Source organism: Nuphar pumila, chromosome 5 (assembly GCF_984573655.1).
Source record: "Nuphar pumila chromosome 5, dmNupPumi1.hap1.1, whole genome shotgun sequence".
NCBI lineage: Eukaryota > Viridiplantae > Streptophyta > Magnoliopsida > Nymphaeales > Nymphaeaceae > Nuphar > Nuphar pumila.
This window is the reverse complement of record NC_143253.1, coordinates 106,934,230-106,955,272: the sequence shown is the minus strand read 5'-3', so window position 1 is coordinate 106,955,272 and position 21,043 is coordinate 106,934,230. Positions and strand designations below refer to the sequence as shown.

The window sequence follows — 21,043 nt, the reverse complement described above, 5'->3', positions numbered from 1 at the left end:
AACAAGTTTAGAAACTGAAACAATGTTTTTCTTGATTTCAGGAACATAAAGGACTTTTGAAAGATTGATAGAAGATTCGGACAGGGGTATAATGGAGTTTCCAATATGAGAGACAGAGTGGTGTGATCCATCTCTAGTAACTATACTGCTTTTACCAATGTAAGGAACAAGTTTTATGAGCTTACCTGCATCACCAGTAACATGAGTCGCCGCGCCAGAGTCCACGTACCAAGTACCTTGCTCATTTTGTTTCAGATTCAATTCTGCTAAAGCTGACAACAATAACTCCTTTACTTCTCCGTTGGTCCTTGTACTGTCTGTGCCTCTTTTTGCTTCAGTTTGTGTTGATTTTCCTTTATTTAGGGGATTGAACCAACAGTTAGCTTTGATATGCCCCTTTTTATTACACAGAAAGCAGGTAGGAATTGGCCTCTGTCTTTGTGGATTGGTATATGTGTTGGGTGTAGGCAATAATCCACGACTTCCTTGACCACTTCTCCCTTGTGCTCCCTTTCCCTTGATATCATAGCTTCCTCGTCCTCGTGCATAAGTAACCCCTGTAGCAAGAACTTCTTGTGCCCCAGTATGCATAGATGATTCTTCAGAAAACCCCTTTAGGTTCATCTCATATTGTAACAATTTTGCACGCAGATCTTCAAAGTTGGGGAGCTCAGGTAAACATAACAATGAAGTAACAATCATATGATAGTCATGTCCCAATCCACTGAGAGTTTGTTGTACCAAATCCTTATCAGTTACTGTACTTCCAACAACTGCAAGTTGATCTGTGATAACCTTCATTTTGTTCAAGTATTCCATGATGGTCATAGAATCCTTTCTTAACATTTGGAATTCTCTTTTAAGAAACATAATCCTGGCCTGAGAAACCTGTGAGTATGTCTGAACAAGTCTGTTCCAAAGTTGCATGGCAGTACAGTCATCTGGAATTGCTACAAGTACCTCTTGTGACAGTGTAGATGTGATATAAGCAACAAGCGCTTGGTCTCTTTTCATCCAAGCCACAAATTCAGGATTTCTAACATATACTGTAGTAGGTTCCCCTTTATTGTCCCTTTCTTCTTGTGATATGAATTCAGGAGGAACTGGAATAGATCCATCCAGATGTCCAGAAAGATCCTGACTCCTAATAAAGGGTATGATTTGTCTCTTCCAAGTCAAGAAATTACCATTGTTTAATTTTTTAGATACGAGTTGACTGAGGAAACTTGAAGAAAGAACCGACTGACTAGGAAATGAATCCATGGTTTACAGTGTTAAGAATGTGTTTGGCACAGTCTGTCTACAGTTTCTGTAACTCTTTTTTTTTAGAAATTAATTCAGATCAATGGCCGACGACAGTGGCTGAATTTGAAGCAGAAATTAAAAAAAATCTGTCAGATTTCTGATTTTCATAAGTGATTGAATATTGGATTGTGAAACGAAAAGCAGAAATTAAAAAATCGTGAATATGAATTCACACTGTGAAACGAAAAGCAGGTGGCTGAAACAAAATAAAACCCGATTGTGCGACCTATATTCAGCCGCTGTGATCAAAGACAAATAGCAGAATATATGAAAAACAGAATGAAGAGATATTCAACTGGGTAACTCAGACAAGAGGAGAAGAAATGAAGTTTCTTCTGTGGCACAACAAGCAATATCCAGTCAACCTTGTACTCTTGCACAAATAGAGGCAACAGAGGTGATATAAGGGCACTAACTGAACTAACACATGCTCTTGGGTGCAGACGATATTGGGAAAGAGGGGAAACCACGAGATTGGGAAAATGGAACAGGCCACGAGATTGGGAAAATGAAACAGGCCACGAGATTGGGAAAGAGGGGAAACCACGAGATTGGGAAAGACCAGAAAAGAAAAGAGGTGATCAAAATCAAAACCACGAGATAGAGAAAGACGAGATGCAGACGAGATTGGGGAAAACAAAGGTATTTTTTTTTTACTTAAGAAGAAAACAAATATCTAGGAGAAAGGGATCTCAGACGTACCTTTATGGATCGATTTCAGCTTCAGCTGTAGCGATGCTCTGATACCATGTTAGGTTTTAATCCACTCGTGAGAGCTGAGAGACAGGGAAAGAGAGAGAGAGAGATAGCAGAGAATGAAGAAAAGCCGATAAACCCAATTCGAGGAGTCGGCTGTTGTATGATATCATATATAATAACACATAAAGTATAAGACTAGGGTACGAAAGTACCCTTTTTACAAAAGTATAAATTACACACAATGCCATTAATGACACGTTAATGATCACGGGTCTGGATCTCCAGACCCGTGACCCGAGAATACACTTCTTTTCAAGCAACGCAATCTGAATTTTTGAGAAGAACAATAGATTGCGCCCCTTTATCGTCTGTCTTTTCCTGCGAAGTGAACTCTGGAGGGGGTGAGACCGATCCATCCAGATGACCAGAGAGATCCTGGCTCCTTATAAAAGGAACAATCTGCCTTTTCCAGGTCAAGAAGTTGGAATTATTCAGCTTTTCAGAGACCAATTGACTAAGAAAATTAGAGGAAAGGCTTGACTGTGGGAAAGATGAGTCCATTTGAAAGGATTGTAGAAAAGGAAAGAAGAAAGAGAAATGCCTGGACTGAACAAAGAAATCAATCACTCGAATATTCTGCCTTTTTTTTTATAGTATGACAGATGTATTATATTATAATAAATCGCAGATGGGAACTATGTTGGTTCAAGAATTGTTTCGTAGATATGGAATTTGACAACGGGTGTATTTCATGCACAATGATTTGCAGACATAGCGATTTACAGGCACAACGATTTATAGGCACAGCGATTTGTGGACACAACGATTTGTAGGCATAACGATTTGTAGGAACAACGATTTTTAGGCACAATGATTTATATGCACAACGATTTGTAGGCACAACGATTTGTAGGCACAACGATTTTTATGCACAACAATTTGTAGACAATGATTTATAGGCACAACAATTTTTTTTTTGATAGTTTTGGAATCGATTAACCGATTCTGAGAGAATCAGATCTGAAGAAGAGACGAGAAGAGAAAAGGAGGAGACGCTGATGTCTAATCAAATGTGAAGAAGAGAAAGGAAGAAGGATATGTTAACGTTCTTACCAGAACTGAAACAGAAAAGAAAGGAGGAAGAAGACGCACGCAGAAATCAGGGGAAGTGGAGATATTTTCTTGACTTGAAAAAACTCAGATCATCTCCTTGGTCATTCCTTTTGGAAAGCAATCTCAGGCCTAACTTTAACACTGCTCTGATACCATGTTAAATTATGAAGATCTCCACATTCACTTGTGCAGGAAAGAAGGAACGAGATATTGGAAGAAGAGGCCGCAGGGAAAAACACGTTAAAACACTTCAACGTGTTTTCATTGTATTAGGTTTTGAGTATTTAACTAATACACAATTTTAGGGTACAAAAATACTCTCTAACAACAAGCATAATTACAACACTTTCAATGTTTGGATCTTGATCTGATCCAGTACAGAAGTCTGGTCTGGTCCTGCACAGACCCGACTTGGGTCCAAGACCCAATAACGACTTCTTTTCAGGAGGCCTAGTGAGGTGATTGTTGTGATGGTCAAAGTATTGTTGAAGTTTGCAAAATATCACTTCTTGATATTTGTGAGAATTTAAATATTCTCATATTTTTCACAAATTAGTATTGATTTGTAAATATCATTTTCTTTGTTAAGTGGGATTTTTAAAATCTCTCATTGAAATTTTTAAACTTTTACTACTTGTTTTTCTTTGTATGGAAGATGTTTATTGATAAAAATTTCAAGCATTTTTGCATACTTGTAATGTTTAATAAAAATCTTATTCTTTATATTGTGAGCTTTCTTGTGTGTGCCCCTTTGTGGGGTTTTTGAGAGTGTGTTTCTTAAGTAAACACTCGTATGTTGTCCACTAGATATTGGACACTTTGGTTTGTAATCGAAGGCTACTTGCTTTTTTACATTAAATTCATGCATTCTATGTGCATTTTATTGATAAAAATAGTTATTTTTATTGTCGTTTTTTGTGCATTAAATATGCTTTAATTGCATATATGTGTGTGTTTCATATTAATTAGCTTGTTCACATTATTGTTTGCATGAATTTAATTAGCTCCTCTCTTCGTGAGGACTCTTTTTGAATTGTTATATTTTATATACATGTTGCTATTTGAAATGCTTGAGATATTATTTATGCATAATTGTTTATCTCTTCTTGATGATTTATATATCCTTTAGTGATCACATATTCTTATTGATCGACATTTATGTCTTCTTAAAAAATATATTGATTTTGAGTTTATGGTTTGATTTCATAAAAATTGGTCCTTGAGGAATACTCTTCTTATCTTTCTTAATGATTATCTCATGTTTCTAAAAATTATTACTCTTTTTTTGAAAATTCTACTTAAGTGTTATTCTTGTTTTTAAAGTATATTATCTTTTAAAACTTTATAATTATTGGATTAAGATATTTTTCTTGTGTAGTTAGAAACCTTGGTTTTGTTCTCTTTGCAGGTTATTAAATATGTGATGGATTGAGAAATGAATATATTTGATGCATCATATCATGAAGGTGAAGATAATCGATGAAGGCGTTTATGGACAATCACCAATGAAGATATTCAGAGACTTGTATTTGCAAAATTCTCTGATGCAACATAAAGATAGAGACTTTCAAATTTTCAATGAAGACACTTGAAGCCTTTGATCATTCCTGTTAATTCTTTTTGTATTTTCAAATTTTCGATATATCACACCTTAAGTTTGAGGGAGAGTGTTAAGTTGTACATGTATATATATGTACTTTCATATATATATATATAATGCAATATGTAAATACCCATTAAGGGTATTTTGGTTATTTCAATTCTTGTAATAGGTTGTGCTCATTAAAGTAAAAAAAGTATTTTATTTTATTTATTTTTTGTCTTTTTCTGTTTTTATAGAGACTATTTGGTCAAATACCAAATATAGCTAGTAGGTTCTTTTTTAACTAGTCAACATAGAGTTGACTAGTCAATAGAGCTGTTGGAATAGTCCGACAACTCTATTGAGGTCTCCCTCTCTTTTATGTGTATAAATAGGGGCTTTTATCCATTTTCATTTTTCAATGCTTCTCTTAAGCATTTATGCTCAATAAAGATGAATATTTTTATGTTTTGTGTTTTTCTATTTAGTTCTTTAATGTTTTATATGCACTTAGTGCTTCTGTTTTTTCCCTTTCTTGGTTATTGTATTGTCCCATAGTGGACTTGTGCTTGTGCACATTCTGATTGTGATCTTGTAAGCCCTTAGTAGCATTGTTTTTGCATTTTCCGCTATTTCATTACACTCATTGCTTCCATGATCATTCTAGGGTCCTTCGTATGAATGACCTAGTCGGCTTTAGCAGAAAACAAATGGACCAGGTACTTTATGGATATATGCAAAGAAAAATTCTGTCGGTATGGGCTAGAATGTGTTTCTTCTCATCCTATAACTTGTGGTTGTATTTTGCCAGTTGAGGTGCTTTGACTCACATGTTGATAAGTTTAGTTACCCATCCTGATGAAGTGTTTGGTCTGCAAGGGCACTTGTTTGAGTTTGGTAGTTTGTCTCAATGTTTGTGAAAGATCCCCAATCATGTTTTCTATAGTTCAAAGCCTTCTGTTGGAAGTTGTAATAATGCCAATTTTGGTTTGAAGGTGGATGTACATCATTGACTCACTGTCTTTCTACATTGCACCTGCCATGAAATCTTATGCTTGGTACTGTCACTTTCTCATCATCGGGCTTGCGCTAGTTTGTGGTTATCTGTATTTTCTAGTTCTACATGCAAGTTGCATTAACTAGCATAGATATATTGACTGCATGATTTATTATTTAGCATTTTCTTGCAGATCCCAGGTTTGGCATTTCTTGCTTGGGAAAAGTAAATATGGTTTACAAGAACGACCGTGACCTAATGATACAGTTCTATGGGTTTGTTGCAAAGTAAGTTTAGACTTATTTCTCGATAGAATTTGTGGCATGGTTTTGCTTTGTGAAGTAAATTTAGAAAATAATACCAATTGGAGTATTTTAACTGTCATTATTCATTTTAGATATTCATCTTTGTTTCATGTACTTTGTAGGATAAATCTTTCATCTATGGTTGTATGATATTTTGCTTTAGGTCCTTGGATTGCGGTATTATAAAAAATTTAAAAATATTTTGAATCTGGAATACCTCAACATGTTTGCTTCTTTCATGATTTACAGATGTATTATTTGAGTTTTTGTCTGGGTTATATGGAACCCTTGTAGAATATTCTTTATGTATAAGCAAATTAGCTGATTCTATTCCTAGCGTATGTTATTGGAGCATTTGCAATTAAGCCTGCTAGGCAACAAACACTTTTTAACTTCTGGTGAGATGCGAACAAAAAAAGTCACGGCTTATAATCTTAAAATGTTTTATATGTCCTGCACTATTTTGCTTGATTTATAATAATGCTAGTTATTATTATTAATGCTTTTACTGCTAGTGTTGTATTGTTACTTGTGAGCATGAGATCCTGCATTACCTCTCCCAGACTTCTTTATTGCCCACTGCTCTCTCTCTCTCTCTCTCTCTCTCTCACACACACACACACACACACACACACATATTGACAAATACACTCATGCACTCTTTCCAGCCACCCTGTGGCTGAAGATGCTCTGGTGGGCAGCATATCACATCAATTAAAGTCATGACTGGAGATGTATATTTTTCTGGCCATGCTGTGACTGGAAAAACCAATCTGAAGCTACAAACATGTTTGAACATGCTAGGCCTCAAGGTCATATTTTCTGCATTTTATTTATTATCATCATGTACAATACACCAGAACATTTGATCATGTTAAATTATTACTTGACTTGCCTATGCCATTTATCGTCTAGATTATGCTGAACAAAGGCAACTTGCATAACAATCTGGCAAGGTGTATATTTTTGCCATTGATGAGAAAAGCTTTGTTTTCCTTTCATCATCAACTTTTATCATTCAAATATTTTTCTGATGTTTCCTTCAGAAATTTTTCCTTGAAAAAGAACTTAAAATTTTTTATTTTCTAATCTTGTGATTCAAGACTAGTGTTTCCTGCTTTCTGAATGCAGGGAAGAATTAGCTTGTGATGAAGCTGAGCTGGAACCTGGTGAGTTTGCAGAAAAAATGTGCAGTCAACAGAACCTTCAGGAACAGGTTGGCCTTCTAATATCTCTTCTCCTTTTTCTTTTAATTCATTGTTCACTGCCAGGCATCAGAATGAAGTAGTGTTAAGCTATCTTTCTCAGCAACTGGAGATGCTAAAACGCATGCGTAAATTTCCAACAGATGAGCAGTCATTCATTCTCGAGATGGTTAGTTCATAGTCGCACATGTTCTCCTTTACAATATGCAAGATCTAACTACTACATGTTTCCTGATCACATGTTTTTCATATTGAATGTATCATTTGATGATCTTAAGTACTTAATTTTCAGCTTCGTCAGCAAATGGAGCATGCAAATTTTGACAACCGAGCATCAGTTTTAACAGCTGAACAAATTCAGGAGATCGTTCAGTGTAGAAGATATGGTGTGTAGGTTCAAACAGGTTATTACTGATGGTATTTATCTATGCAGCAAATGAGGTGTAATGCTGTTTATGTATGTATTGTCATCTCCAGCAATATGTTTGGGTTATAACATTCAAAAAGAGATGAAGCACATGAACTTATGTCAGGTTTGGTCAGAAGATCCAAATTTGAAAAAAAATGGAAAACCAACCACACGAATTGCATTAATATAACAATGTCTATATAAAATTAACCCCTTCTTTTATAACCAGGATAAACCCAATTTGGTTCGGATGTCTCCTTATGGGCTGAGGCGCCATGTTCACCGTGACCCTGTTTCTGTGTCCGAGTGAAAACTCCATGAATACTCTTCACTTGCCCGAAGCAGGATCAGGTGCAATCACATTGCACAAATGAAATGTGCTGCTGCCACACCTGATCATCCTCCATCTTCTGTTGTACAGCCTGTCAGAATGAGGCCCAACAACAGATGGATGGTGATCAGCTGTAGGGCACCTAATCCCAGCACCACTTGCCCACGGGGGATGGTTTCTCATTGGCTTTCAACCTTGCAGCAAAAGACACATCCTGAGTATCGAATTTGCGACATCCTTCAACTTGATCGCCTTGAAGCGACCCACTAGCCAAGTGTGTGGATCCCTTGGATTGTTATATATCAGTTGTGTGAAAGAAATAAAAGAAAAGTTGGTATATAAGACGTGATTGAGGTTTGTGCTAGCAGTTGACAGTCTTGTCACAATGTTAAATGGCGGCCCCATCTACTTCCATATCCACAGGAACATGTCTAAAGAAATGAAAATAGTAAACCCCCAAAAAGAAAAAGAAAAATCCAGAGAGGCTTTCTTTGTCTTTGACGTTTCCCAGCAAAGTTTTCCAAAGACGTAAACAGCAATGATTAAACACAAATTTTATACAATCTCACGGTATTGCTATGGAGTAAGGCACCATCACCAGCCAAGCATACCAATTGAAGAAGAATATATAGATCCCCTTTTCTCCACCAACACTAAATTGAGTAAGTACCCTACAGAAAATACTTCATTCTGTCATCTCTCCTCATTGCATTGTACACAGCTTGAACCTGGACAAAAATATCCAATAAGACACAAAGTTGGAAACAAGATTTTTCATTCATCTATTTAGTAAAATTGATATGAATGATGAAAACAGGTGCATCTGTAGGTAAACACACACAGAGAGAGAGAGAGAGAGAGAGAGAGAGAGAGAGAGAGAGACCTGTTCACTTGATGCCCACTTGGACAGGCCCAATTTTAACAGACATATTTCCCTCTAGCAGATAATTTTTGTCTCACGTAGCCCTGCTCGTGGAGATAAAATACCAATTAGTTTTCAAATCTCTCAAAATGGAATATGTTCCAAAGCAAGAGCTCACTAGCAATATTTACATGCTAATCATAGCAACAAGAGTGAAAATACATCAAATATAAACTATGTGAACCTTGCCATATTTATCTAATGTCAAGCTCAAGGCCAAATCAACAATCCCTGACATTTCAAGTGTTCTATGGCTCATGACTGATTCATGAACTTAGGCTGCCTTTGATTGTCTCGGATTTGAGATCCGAGGCAAATTTGACATACACGGATAATAGGAACGTACACCTCAGATACACGGATCTCTAGCTCAAACCTCTCCTCCCACCTTGGGGCCAGAGATCTGTGTATATTAAGGGGAAATGAGGATCTCAAAACCGACCCTTTACATCTCTCATTTGCAAAGAGGTCTCGGTTGGTGTGGGTCCCATGGATATCAGACCCTTGGTTCTCATGGTTTCTGATCCTTATTTATTCTTGTTGGGAGTGCCCAGATACACATGCAAGTTCTCAAATTAATATAGTCATCACGTTGAAGCATTTAGTTGATGACAGAGAAGCGCTAGTAATAGTAATAGCATCATAGTCACCAATGCACAGGTGTCTTGATCATTAAGGAGACTTTCTTCTGTTTGAAAAAAAGGCACCAGATGCATGCCTGGGGGTGGTTCGGCGTAAATGTAATGAACACTTTTCTCATCCCTCTATTTCCTCCAAAGAGAGTGTTATAGAAATCTAAGTAAGACTCGTGATAATGAGAATTTGGAGAAGTATATGATAGCAAAGAAGGAAGCTAAAAAAGTAGTTCGAAACGCGAGGGCTAAGGTATATAAGGAGGTTTATGACAAGTTGGATACCAAAGAAGGCGAGAAGGATATTTATAGGCTTGCAAAGATGAGAGATAGGAAATCGAGGGATTTGGGTATGGTTAGATGTATCAAAGATGAAACGCAAAGGGTTTTAGTTAAAGATGAGGAGATTAAGGAGAGATAGAAAGATTATTTTGATAAGCTATTTAATGATAGTCATGCTCAAGATCTTGGAGACTTCTCCATTCCTTTTCATGAGATAAATCGTGACTTCATGCGTAAGATTCAAAAGAAAGAAATTGCAGAGGCTTTGAAGAAAATGAAATCTAGAAGGGCAGTTGGACCAGATGGTATACCTATCGAGGCTTGGAAATGCTTGGGAGAGAAAGGTTTAGAATGGTTGACAAATCTTTTTAACTTGATTTGGCGAACAAATAAGATGCCTAATGAGTGGAGGAAGAGTACTTTGGTGCCTTTATATAAGAATAAGGGTGATATACAAGATTGCACAAACTATCGTGGTATAAAACTCATGAGTCATACTATGAAACTTTGGGAGAGGGTGATTGAGTCTAGGTTGAGGAAGGTTGTCATGATATCGGAGAATCAATTTGGTTTTATGCCTCGAAGATCAACTATGGAAGCTATACATCTTCTTAGACAACTTATTGAAAGATATAGAGAGAGGAACAAAGATTTGCATATGGTTTTTATTGATTTAGAGAAGGCATACGATAGAGTACCTAGGGACGTTCTCTGGTGGACAATGATGAAGAAAGGTGTTTCCCTAAAGTACATTAGTATAATTAAAGATATGTATGAAGGAGTAGTAACCAATGTCCGCACTTGTGGAGGGGTGACAACCAATTTTCCGATAACGGTTGGGTTACATCAAGGATCTGCTTTAAGCCCTTTCCTATTTGCGATAGTGATGGATGAGCTTACGAGATCAATTCAAGAAAATGTACCGTGGTGTATGTTGTTTGCTGATGATATTGTTTTGATTGATGAGTCTAGAGCTGGGGTTAATGCTAAGTTAGAATTATGGAGACAGTCATTGGAAGCTAGAGGTTTTAAGTTGAGTAAGAGTAAGACTGAATATATGGAATGTCGGTTTAGTAAGCAACGAAGTAGTGATGGGAGTGTAGTGAAGCTTGGTGAGCAAGAAATACCGGTGAATGATTATTTCAAATATTTGGGATCCATCATTCAAAAGTATGGAGAAATTGATGGAGATGTAAATCATAGGATAAAGGTTGGGTGGATGAAATGGAAAAGTGCAACTGGAGTGTTGTGCGATCGTAATATGCCATTGCGGTTGAAGGGAAAGTTTTATAGGACGACTATTAGACCCGCTTTACTATATGGTACGGAATGTTGGGCTGCCAAGAGACATCATATTCAAAAAATGAGTGTAGCTGAGATGCGGATGCTTAGATGGATGTGTGGAAATACAATAAAAGATAAGATTCAGAACGAGGAGATACGTAAGAAGGTAGGTGTTGCACCCATTGAAAATAAGATGCGAGAGAATCGTTTACGGTGGTTTGGACATATTCGGCGAAGGCCTAATGATGCTCCAGTTAGAAGGTTGGAGAAATGGGAAAATATATTAGTTAAAAGAGGTTGGGGTAGGCCTAGGAAGACTTGGATGGAGATGATAGGAAAGGATATGAATGCTTTGAACCTCACCGAGGACATGGCATTGGATAGAAATGATTGGAGGAAAAGGATTCATGTGGAAGACCCAAAATGAATTTCTTGTTTGGTTCATATCGCTGACCCCAATTGTTTTGGGATGAAGGCGTAGTTGTTGTTGTTTGTTGTTGTTTATTTCCTCCAAATGAAGTTGCTATATTTAATTTGGAATATTGTTGGTAAATGCTGAATTCACATAAAAGATTGTCATGAAGGATGGCTATATTCTGAAGACTGAAGGCCAAGAGAGTGCCTGGAATGTGCATTGGATGCAGAAGCATCATTCATGACAACAATAGGAGGGTCAGTCTAATAAGCATCGAGCAAACTTCAATTGTCATAATTCCAATTTTTTCACCATTAAATAATACAGTCTGCCATCTAATTAAAATACACACACCACGTATTCTAGCTTATGGTTGTCTTGAAGATCACATGTAGCTAATTTTTCCAGGTATAGCACACTCCGACCAACTCCCTCACAATAACATGTGGATAAGTGCTTAAATAGGAAGCTTAAGCAATCAGTATTCTTTTGCCATAATACCGTATTCGACAGATAGATGCCCTTGACAGCTTGACCTGAAGGGAGGTGAATTAGTCTTTGCTTTTTCTTCTTCAAAAATGCAACATGTCCAAGGCGGCTCCCTAAAACAAGGGAAATATAGAACTTTTAGCAATTGTGTGTTCTAGGAAAGATCGGAAGCTGAGTTGACACTGATGGATCCATTACATGTGCATGTTTTGAACAAGGAATGAACTTTAAAGCACAAGAATGGAGAATTGGAGACCTAAGAGAAGTTCAAGGTGCACCTCATCTTTCTACTGGTACTTTGTTGATAGGAAAGTCCTTGTTCAAATCCTCTCTTTAACTGTATGGTTATAAATATGCTTACCCGCATTTGTTTAGCTTATGAAAATTTTGTATGCACTCATTCTATTAAAACTTCATCTTTCAAGACTGAAAAAGATGATGGCAATGAAATGAAACACGCCCCAAGAGCAGATATATCTTATGCATACAACCTTCAGTGCATCAGACAATAAAAATAAGTTCCAAGCATTTCTTCCATTGGAAAAGGTAACCAGACACGGAATTATCATGGATTAAAAAGACAAGAAAATTTCTACCATGATTGACATGGGGTATCATGTTTATGATTATTAAAGTCATTATAGGAAAGACATGATAAACTCGAGCAGCAGTCCATCATTTATGCATATACATAGCTTTGCATTATGGATACTATTGAAGCAAGGTTTTGCAACAATATCCAATACTAAACAGGAAAAACAACAAATAACAAATAAAATTCACATGAACTAGAAAAGATGTACAAACCTCAGGGATTGGATGTTGAAGAACTGATTCAACAGCTATAATCATAGCTTGGACAAAATCATCCCCTCCAGTACCAATTGCTGTAAATCCTCTAACTGTTGGATATGAGTTCACCTGCAGAAGAAAAGGAAAAAGACTCATTTATGAGTTTTCTAAAGAAATTTCTGGAGAATATTGAAAAATATCACAAAATTATTGTAATAAATATATTTTTGCAACATTTTCAATTTACTATGTTGGTATTTTTTATCCAAGTAATTGAAAACATTGCAATATTTGGTGACCATGTTTGATAGTTGATACATATGAAGGCACTATATTCACAGGATTCAACTCACCCCAATCCCGATAATGCATCAAAATTTTAATTCTCAAATCTAGATATTAGGTACTAGATTGAGGAACATTTTGCACCATATCAAATTGGCATATAATAAACACCCACACACATGGGAACATGCACAATGTGAGGAGTGAGGACTTTTGAGGAGGGTAACCCATCCCAATACTACTCCCACCCAAGCATGCTCAACTTTAGAGTTTCGGTGGGGTCCACTGCATATGTCCTCATGTGAGACGATTGCAAATTTGGTAATTAAATGATTATTTGGAAATTATTTGCAAACATATTAGCTTAGAACTCAGATATGTATGGTTTGAACGCCCACACGACAAGTATATCTAAGAATAATAAAAAGTGACATGATGAAACCACTGGGAGCATGAATACACCTCATGAATGATAATAGCAACAATTATCGGACATTCTAGGAAAATATCATAATGGAGCTGCTGGGAGCATGAATAAACCTCATGATTTATGTACCACTGATAGTGGAAATAAAATGTATGATCTTCATGGTCAAGTAGGAGCAATTATAAGCCATTATGAGCAAATGTTATTATAGGAATAGCCACTGAGAGATAAGAGTGCCACGCATAGTGGTGGAAAAACTCAATTGCTAATGTTATGATGGAATGTTCACTAGAAGCGTGAATACCCTCATACAAGGATGCCAAAATAGCAACAAATTGCTTTGCAAATCCTCTTCACTATCATTTGGATCTCTCTATCTCTCTCATACTTAGACACTTGCCATCATTCAAAAATGAAACAGAAAACAAGTATGGACATTCCACTCCATTAGGCACCTTCAAAGCTCTAGTAGCCAAAATTTAAATCCACCCATTACATTCTGGCAGCAAACAACATAATAATTAGCAGCAGGACTCTCAGGCATGACTGCTTAGCAATAAATATCCTCACATTTTTCATTGACTCCCTTTAAACTTTGTTTTCTCACTCATCACATTTCCATCTTCTTTTAGTCTTTGCATGTGCTTTTCTTACAAATGTCAAGAAAAGTAATCAACTTGATGGCATATTTATATTGCCAAAATGGCACTTTACTTTCTCTCTATGCAGAATGGAAGCCAAGGTTAATATGTAGAGGATATAAGCTTCTCAGTTCTCAAATGATGTGAGATGACATACAATAGAAAATCTTAAACACATCAAAGAAATGATCTTATGATAAACACAATCTAATGCTTTCCCACCAAAAGACTTATGTTTTAGAATAACCACATACAATAAGCTCTTACTATTTCTTTACAATCACCAGGACCGGACATTGGGGTGCATAACCTGAATGGCTTTGTGCACCCAGCCTTAGACTTATCTTTTGGGTCTGAGATTGATTGACCTAGGCCTAAGCCAGCCTGAGAAATAACAATGAGTTTTTTTTTTGGTCCAATAAACTATACAGGCCAACCTCGATAGGCAGATCATCCCAAACACTTAATTACCCATCCAGGCCAAGCATGATAGGAAGCCCAACCCAAACACTTAATTACCTATCCAGGCCAACCTCAATAGGTAGCCAAAGCAAACATCGCAAACACAACCATTCTACTAAATTTTCAATACAACCAAGTTCAATGGAATGGGTGTCATCCAGAGGTGGAGCTGGGGGGGGGGGCAGGACTGGGCTATAGCCCAGTCCTGCCTCCCGAAACAGTTAATTTTTTTTTTTAAAGCCCAGCCCTGATTCCATATGAAATAGATTTTTATCCATTTTTTTGGCCCAGTCCTAGTTCAGCCCAGTCCTAGCCCAGCGCTGACTGCAGCAAATAGTTTGATTTGTCCATATGAAATAGATTTTTATTAATAATTGTAGCCATTTTTTATTTTATCTCATTTTTTTTCGGGGCCGCTGCCCCCGAACCCCTTCCCCCCCCCCCTCACATGAATCCTAGCTACGCCACTGGTGTCATCCAGCTTAAATTTCCACTGTCAAAGCAACAGCATTGGAAAAGAGTCATTCCCTCTTACGACACCCCTTCTGAGAATGAGATTGTGGAAGATGGCAGCCTAACAAGCAACACAAGATGAGCCACTTTGGAATCTGAGCTCTAAAAAAATGATAAATAATAGTTATGGTCTAAAGTAGGGGTGGCAAAACCTCACACGACCCGCCAACCCGCCTCTTAGGCGGGTTCGGGTTGGGCTTAAACTAACCCGTTTAATAAACGGGTCGACCCGCCTAACCCGTTTATTAAACGGGTCGGGTTTGTGTTAGGGGTATGCCAACCCGTTTACCCGACCCAACCCGTTTATTAAACGGGTTGGCGGGTCATGTCCGGTTACCCGTTTAATAAACGGGTCGGGTTCGTGTTTGCCACAGCCGACCCGCCGGGTTGACCCGCCAACCCGGCCCGATTGCCACCCCTAGTCTAAAGTAGTCACCAGCAGTCCTGCTCCTTTATAGCATATAACATATCTACAAAATGAAAACATATACGATTACATTAATGCATCAGTATCATACATAATTATGCACAAATATCTAGCTTTTATAGATATATTGCAACAGTTATCTCCAATGTTGGTCGTATCGTCGATATGCTATGATACGTATCTTATTGATGCAAGGGCACAATACGATGATACATGTGTGTATCATACGTGTATCGTATGTATCATACGATACGGTACCGATGGACTTTAAAAAGGGCAAAACCAGAGTTTTAAGTTTTTGGATTTTAAAGGGTTTTTGAGGGCCGGAATCCTTATCCGTATAGAACATACTAGAGAGCTTCCCACACACCCTAGTAGCCGTGATAGCATTTTGGGGGCTGATCTTTGTGCTAGGGAGAGGGCTTTCGTGTGATTTCTTCAAGAGTGCATTTCCACCATTTTTTCACCCAAAGAAGTGGGTTAAGGTAGAAAAACCTTATTTCTTGCTTTTATTGAGTTATTTTGGAGGAAGATAACTGCAAATGATCTGGCATGGCAATGGGGCACTCGTGTAATAATCCTAGGGTGTCGTGATAACATTTTGGGGGCTGATCTTTGCACTAGGGAGAGGGCTTTCGTGATTTCTTCATGTAAGAGTGCGTTTTCACCATTTTTTCACCCAAAGAAGTGGGTTAAGGTAGAAAAACCTTATTTCTTGCTTTTATTGAGTTATTTTGGAGAAAGATAACTTCAAATGATTTGGCATGGCAAGGGCAATCGTGTAATGAATGAAAACCAATTAAAAATTGAGTGCAACTATTGTCATACAGTTTTTTCAAGTGGTATCTTTCAGTTGAAGCATCATTTAGCCACGATACAACATAATGTTGTTCATGCATTGTAATTTGTTAAGTATTCATAAACTTGGTTTTTTTTGTTTTTTGATGAATCTTGTGGCATGTTCTTAATTGAAGATATTACTATTTTGCATTGTTCTTGTGAGATTTGATGATTGATGATGTTTTATGTAGCTCATAGAGACATAAATGCTTCACATGTGATTTTATGGTTGCATTTTGATGTCTTTTTTTTGAAATTGTTGTAGTTTTGAAAAGATTTTTAAATGAAAGCAATGTGAAAACCAAACATCAAATAATAAAAACTGATTTTCACTAATGGTAGAGACCGGGTCGAACTCAGGGAACGGGAATACTTCGTACTCAAACAAACAACTAAACTACTCTTTATTGCCAAAATAAAAAGTACGAGAAAAATTAAGCTACTTAGCTATTACAATGAATGAATACGCTACGTAGAGGGCGTAAAAAGACTTTATTACAAACCAACAATTGAATTAAATTTCTAATTCTAGAAGAAAAGTAAAAGAGTCTTCTGCGCTCGTGCCTTGTGTCACGTGTCGGATGCGCACCACCATGTATCTCGCTCGCTTGCCTTCACTCTGCGCTTTCCTGCGAAACACAAGCACACAAGCAACAAAAGACGACAAGCTAACACTATGCTAAAAGAAATGTAAGACACGTAAAAATATGCAAAATGAAAAGAGATGCCAAACGTAAAAATAAAAAATACCTAAAATGCCTAAAAATGCGATGCCAAAAATAATAAAAAAAATATATCTAAAATACAATGTGAAGTGTTGCCGTGAAATTCAAAATGAAGCAGCCATGAAAATGTTTTTTTTAAAACAAACAGCCGTGAAAATCCTTTTTCACGGTTGAACAACTGAAGCCCGACGACCTTCATAGAGGTTGCCAGAGTGTTGTGAAGTGGAGTTCAGATGCTGGATAATTCAAAAAACGTGTTCCAAGCTGCTGTGAAAAATGCTTTCACGGTTATTGCAGAATTTCAACTTTTCTGTGAACAACAATTTCAGACAAATAATTCACAGTAGATCGACCATCCGATTCATTGAAAAATAGGCATTTACAGTTAAAATTCTGGCAGATCTGAAGATCATGGATGAGAGGAATAGGCAATCTTGACATAATAGAGGATTACGGCAGCTACAAGTTAATTCTGGCACAGACAAAGCACAACCGGCAAATCTGGAGTAGATTCTGGCAAAAGGTGGTAATCCGGCAGAGAAAGAGAGCAAGTCCGGTGGAGCAAGATGCCGACAGAGTTGATCGGATTTAGATTTGATCTTCACATTCTGGCTAATCTAGTTTGCTGGACTGAGGTGCCGATATTGGGCTTGCCGGGATTCCCAACAAATGCTACTCCTGACGGATGAAATCTGATTTTCACGACTGTTGGAAAAACATGGACTATATTCCGGCAGCAATCAGGAAATGTATTCTGGCAAAATTTGATTTCACGTTTCCACGTTGTGGTTCATGGCAAATACAAATCTGCTTCTAGGATTCACTGTTTACACTGGTCTCACAGTGAACGAAAAGAGGTTTTCACGATGAACCAAAGTTTCACCGTGAAAATCAACTCTGATCTACCAGATTTTTACTGTGAATTTTAATTCAACTCATCGACAGATATAAATCAGCTTTTCATGACAGATCTAGTGAGATCTGCGGATGATTTCACTGTGAACATGCTATGATGATGCCGGATGTTGCTAAATGATGGATGAAGATTACTTTCACGGCAAATGCAAATGAGGTAATGCACAAATGTATGATGCAAAACAAAATGTTAATCAAGATAATGAAAAGCAGATGCAATGGTAAAAAAAAAACAATATGAATGTAAAATCAACACATTATTACACTACTTGAGATCAAAAGAGAGAAAGGAAGAAGGAGAGGAGAAGAGAGGACTTACAGTTTTGGTTGAGAAGAGAGGTTGGAATCCTCCTTGCGCCGCCGCCAGATTGCACTCCACCGAAAAGAGAAAAGAGGAGAAAAAGAGGGAGAAGAAGAAGAAGCAAGAAAGAGGTGGAGAGGAAGGGGAAGAAGAGAGGGGCTTTGCAAGGGAGAAGACAACCCCTCTCAAACCCTACGTATCATATTTATAAATTTTGAACATTTTCCGTAAGTCCTTCTCTTTTCTGAAAATTCCGTTTTGAAACATCTCTTAAAGAAAACTTATTTGCAAAATACCTCAAATTCACTATATTTTATAAAAACCTATTCTAAACCTATTCTAACTCTAATTATTTTAAGAATTAGACCTCCTGTATTAATGAAAATCACTAATATATACACTAAATTGCAAAATAAAACTAATTTTCAAGCATTTTCTATTTTTTTATCATTTTAACACATTTACTCAAAACTAGCATAAAATTGGGTTTTTAATACTTTTCTCATGAAGTCATGCATATTTTAATATGAAATAAACCCTAAATATATGCATGATCACATTTTGTTCATTTCATCATTGCTTTGTGTGTAATGATTTTTTAATTTTTTTACTAAAATTTTATGATTTTTAGAATTTTATTTATTTATTTCAAAATTTATGATTTTTTATGATACAATACGATACATATCTTATTTTGGACCCGACTGATACGGGTTACGATACGATACATACAACCTTGGTTATCTCTATTTCTGAAAATACGCATAACACACTCCTATTATTGGTGGGGAGACTTGAAGAACCAACTCAGATTGCAAACAGACAAAATATAAGAGACTAGCATCGGAAAATGGGTGGCCCCATGATGTATTATTTTAGGTTTGGCTGTAGTTATCAGGCTCAATTTTAGTCATGACTCAAAACCCATGATCAATATACCATGACCACCACAGTTCACATGATTTACCCAAGAAACGAGGATTTGCTGGGCACTTAACTCGCAGTCCCTGAGTGCACCATGGTGATTACAGGTTCATATACTACATGTTTTTCAAACATACTTGGACATAGGTGCACTAAATTATTGAAATAATATAATAATAATACTAGTAGTAGCAGCAGCAGCAGCAACAGTGCAAGTACAGTTATCAAACGTCTATTTAAACATGGTTTCCAATAAAAGTTCAAAATTCAGTAAAAAAATAAGAGACATTTAAAAACAATGAAGTTTTAGTATTTTTATAAAATTAGAACTTCCATAAGGGTTGAATTTCCACAAATCTCGAGTGCAACCCACTGAGTCTCAGGTTAGATACAACGGCAACTATTACCCAGTTAGTTATTAAACATAGAAAAAAGGGAAAGAACACTCCTGTATAGATATTATTTGCAGAATATTTTGCAACTCATTACTTCATGTCAATTTTTTTGTTATATCATTTTGAATGTAAAGCAAATTAATTCTGTATTCATTCTTTAGTGAATTTTTATACTATATGCATTCCTGTGTGTGGAACTAAACAACTTAAACTTTTTTTAAGACATCGCTGAGAGAGAAGATAAAGTATGCGTGCATGTATTTTGCTCTCTCTCCCTCTCTCAAACTGCCTCATACTGAAATCAGCAAATCTACAATATCTGGTGAATTAAAGTTCAGAACAACTTTATACTGTACGATGAAGAAGAAACTTACATATCAAAGTTGCTGAAGAAAAGATGAACTATAAAGCATCTGAAGACTTCGAATAATACCTTTTGGTCCAAAACTAACCATTCATCAGTTGAATCATCCGTTACTGTGCCCCCAATAACAATATTTGTGGTCTGTGCGACCCTTCCTTCTGCCTTTGAAACCTCTGCAATCAACCAAATCCAAGGTCAAATCCACCATATGGTCCAAATATGGGGAAAACTGAAAAAAAATCCCATTAAACGATCGCAACGAAGAAAATTCTCGACACCCACCAACAAAAGCAACCTTCTACGCCACCCACAAAAATCACCTTTAACAGCATACTTTGGCCACACAATACCTCTACGAAAAAAGTACCAATATTCGTTTTGAGCAAAATGGAAAAAGCACACATTCATCTCTAAACTCGCATAATTAGCACAAGTTCAGCTCGTCCAAACCAAAAATCTTAAATCCAAGAACACCAACGACCAGAATTCAATCCAAAGTGCTACGAAACTATAAGAAAGGATCAAACCAATACCATATATCACAATGAATGGATCAGAAACACAATAATCACACCGACCCACAAATGACAACAAAAAAATACAACAAAATCGAATTAATCAAGCAGTTACAATGCTCAAAAGCGAAAAACCGGCCATGATGTCAAAAGATAAACCAAACCCAGATCGATATTCTATCAGAATTTCACCATACCGATATGGCTTTGAGAATGGCTTCTTGTGGGAGACCTTGGTCGTCCTGAGGCGAAGAAACGGACGAGTTGTCTTCAGCAGAGCATCTAAGACGAGACGTGCGAAGGGTACCGGAGGCAACTCTGAGCGGTTTAGACGTAGGAGCTCGAACCAACGACCTCAGATTGGTGATGGAAGAGGGCCAAGAAGGAAGCACGGCCCATGTGGCTTCTGAGGAGAGGAAGAGGGAGCGCAAAGTGATAGCACACGCCATGTTGGATTGTTCATTTTGCTTCTTTGAGATGGTATTTGGGTTCTTTGAAAGGTTTTAAGAAACTATACGGCTCGGGATTCCTCTCTGGTCGGACATCC

General features: G+C 37.0%; 1 protein-coding gene and 1 pseudogene across 2 annotated transcripts; one reads left to right on the top strand and one right to left on the bottom strand.

Annotated features, from left to right (window-relative positions):
• Positions 1-5,895: 5,895 nt before the first annotated feature.
• LOC149838033 (uncharacterized) lies at positions 5,896-7,721 on the top strand. The gene is made up of 4 exons (XM_090007569.1): positions 5,896-5,983; positions 7,133-7,217; positions 7,310-7,375; positions 7,499-7,721. The coding sequence occupies exons 1-4, from the start codon at positions 5,928-5,930 to the stop codon at positions 7,598-7,600; spliced, it is 309 nt and encodes a 102-aa protein (XP_089863695.1). The 5' UTR covers positions 5,896-5,927; the 3' UTR covers positions 7,601-7,721.
• A 503-nt stretch (positions 7,722-8,224) lies between these two features.
• LOC149838032 (uncharacterized) lies at positions 8,225-20,945 on the bottom strand (annotated as a pseudogene). The gene is made up of 5 exons (XR_016432241.1): positions 20,729-20,945; positions 20,051-20,154; positions 12,778-12,891; positions 8,830-8,912; positions 8,225-8,674 (listed from the first exon to the last, which is right to left on the bottom strand). The product of XR_016432241.1 is annotated as an uncharacterized LOC149838032 (transcript).
• Between the last annotated feature and the right edge of the window lie 98 nt (positions 20,946-21,043).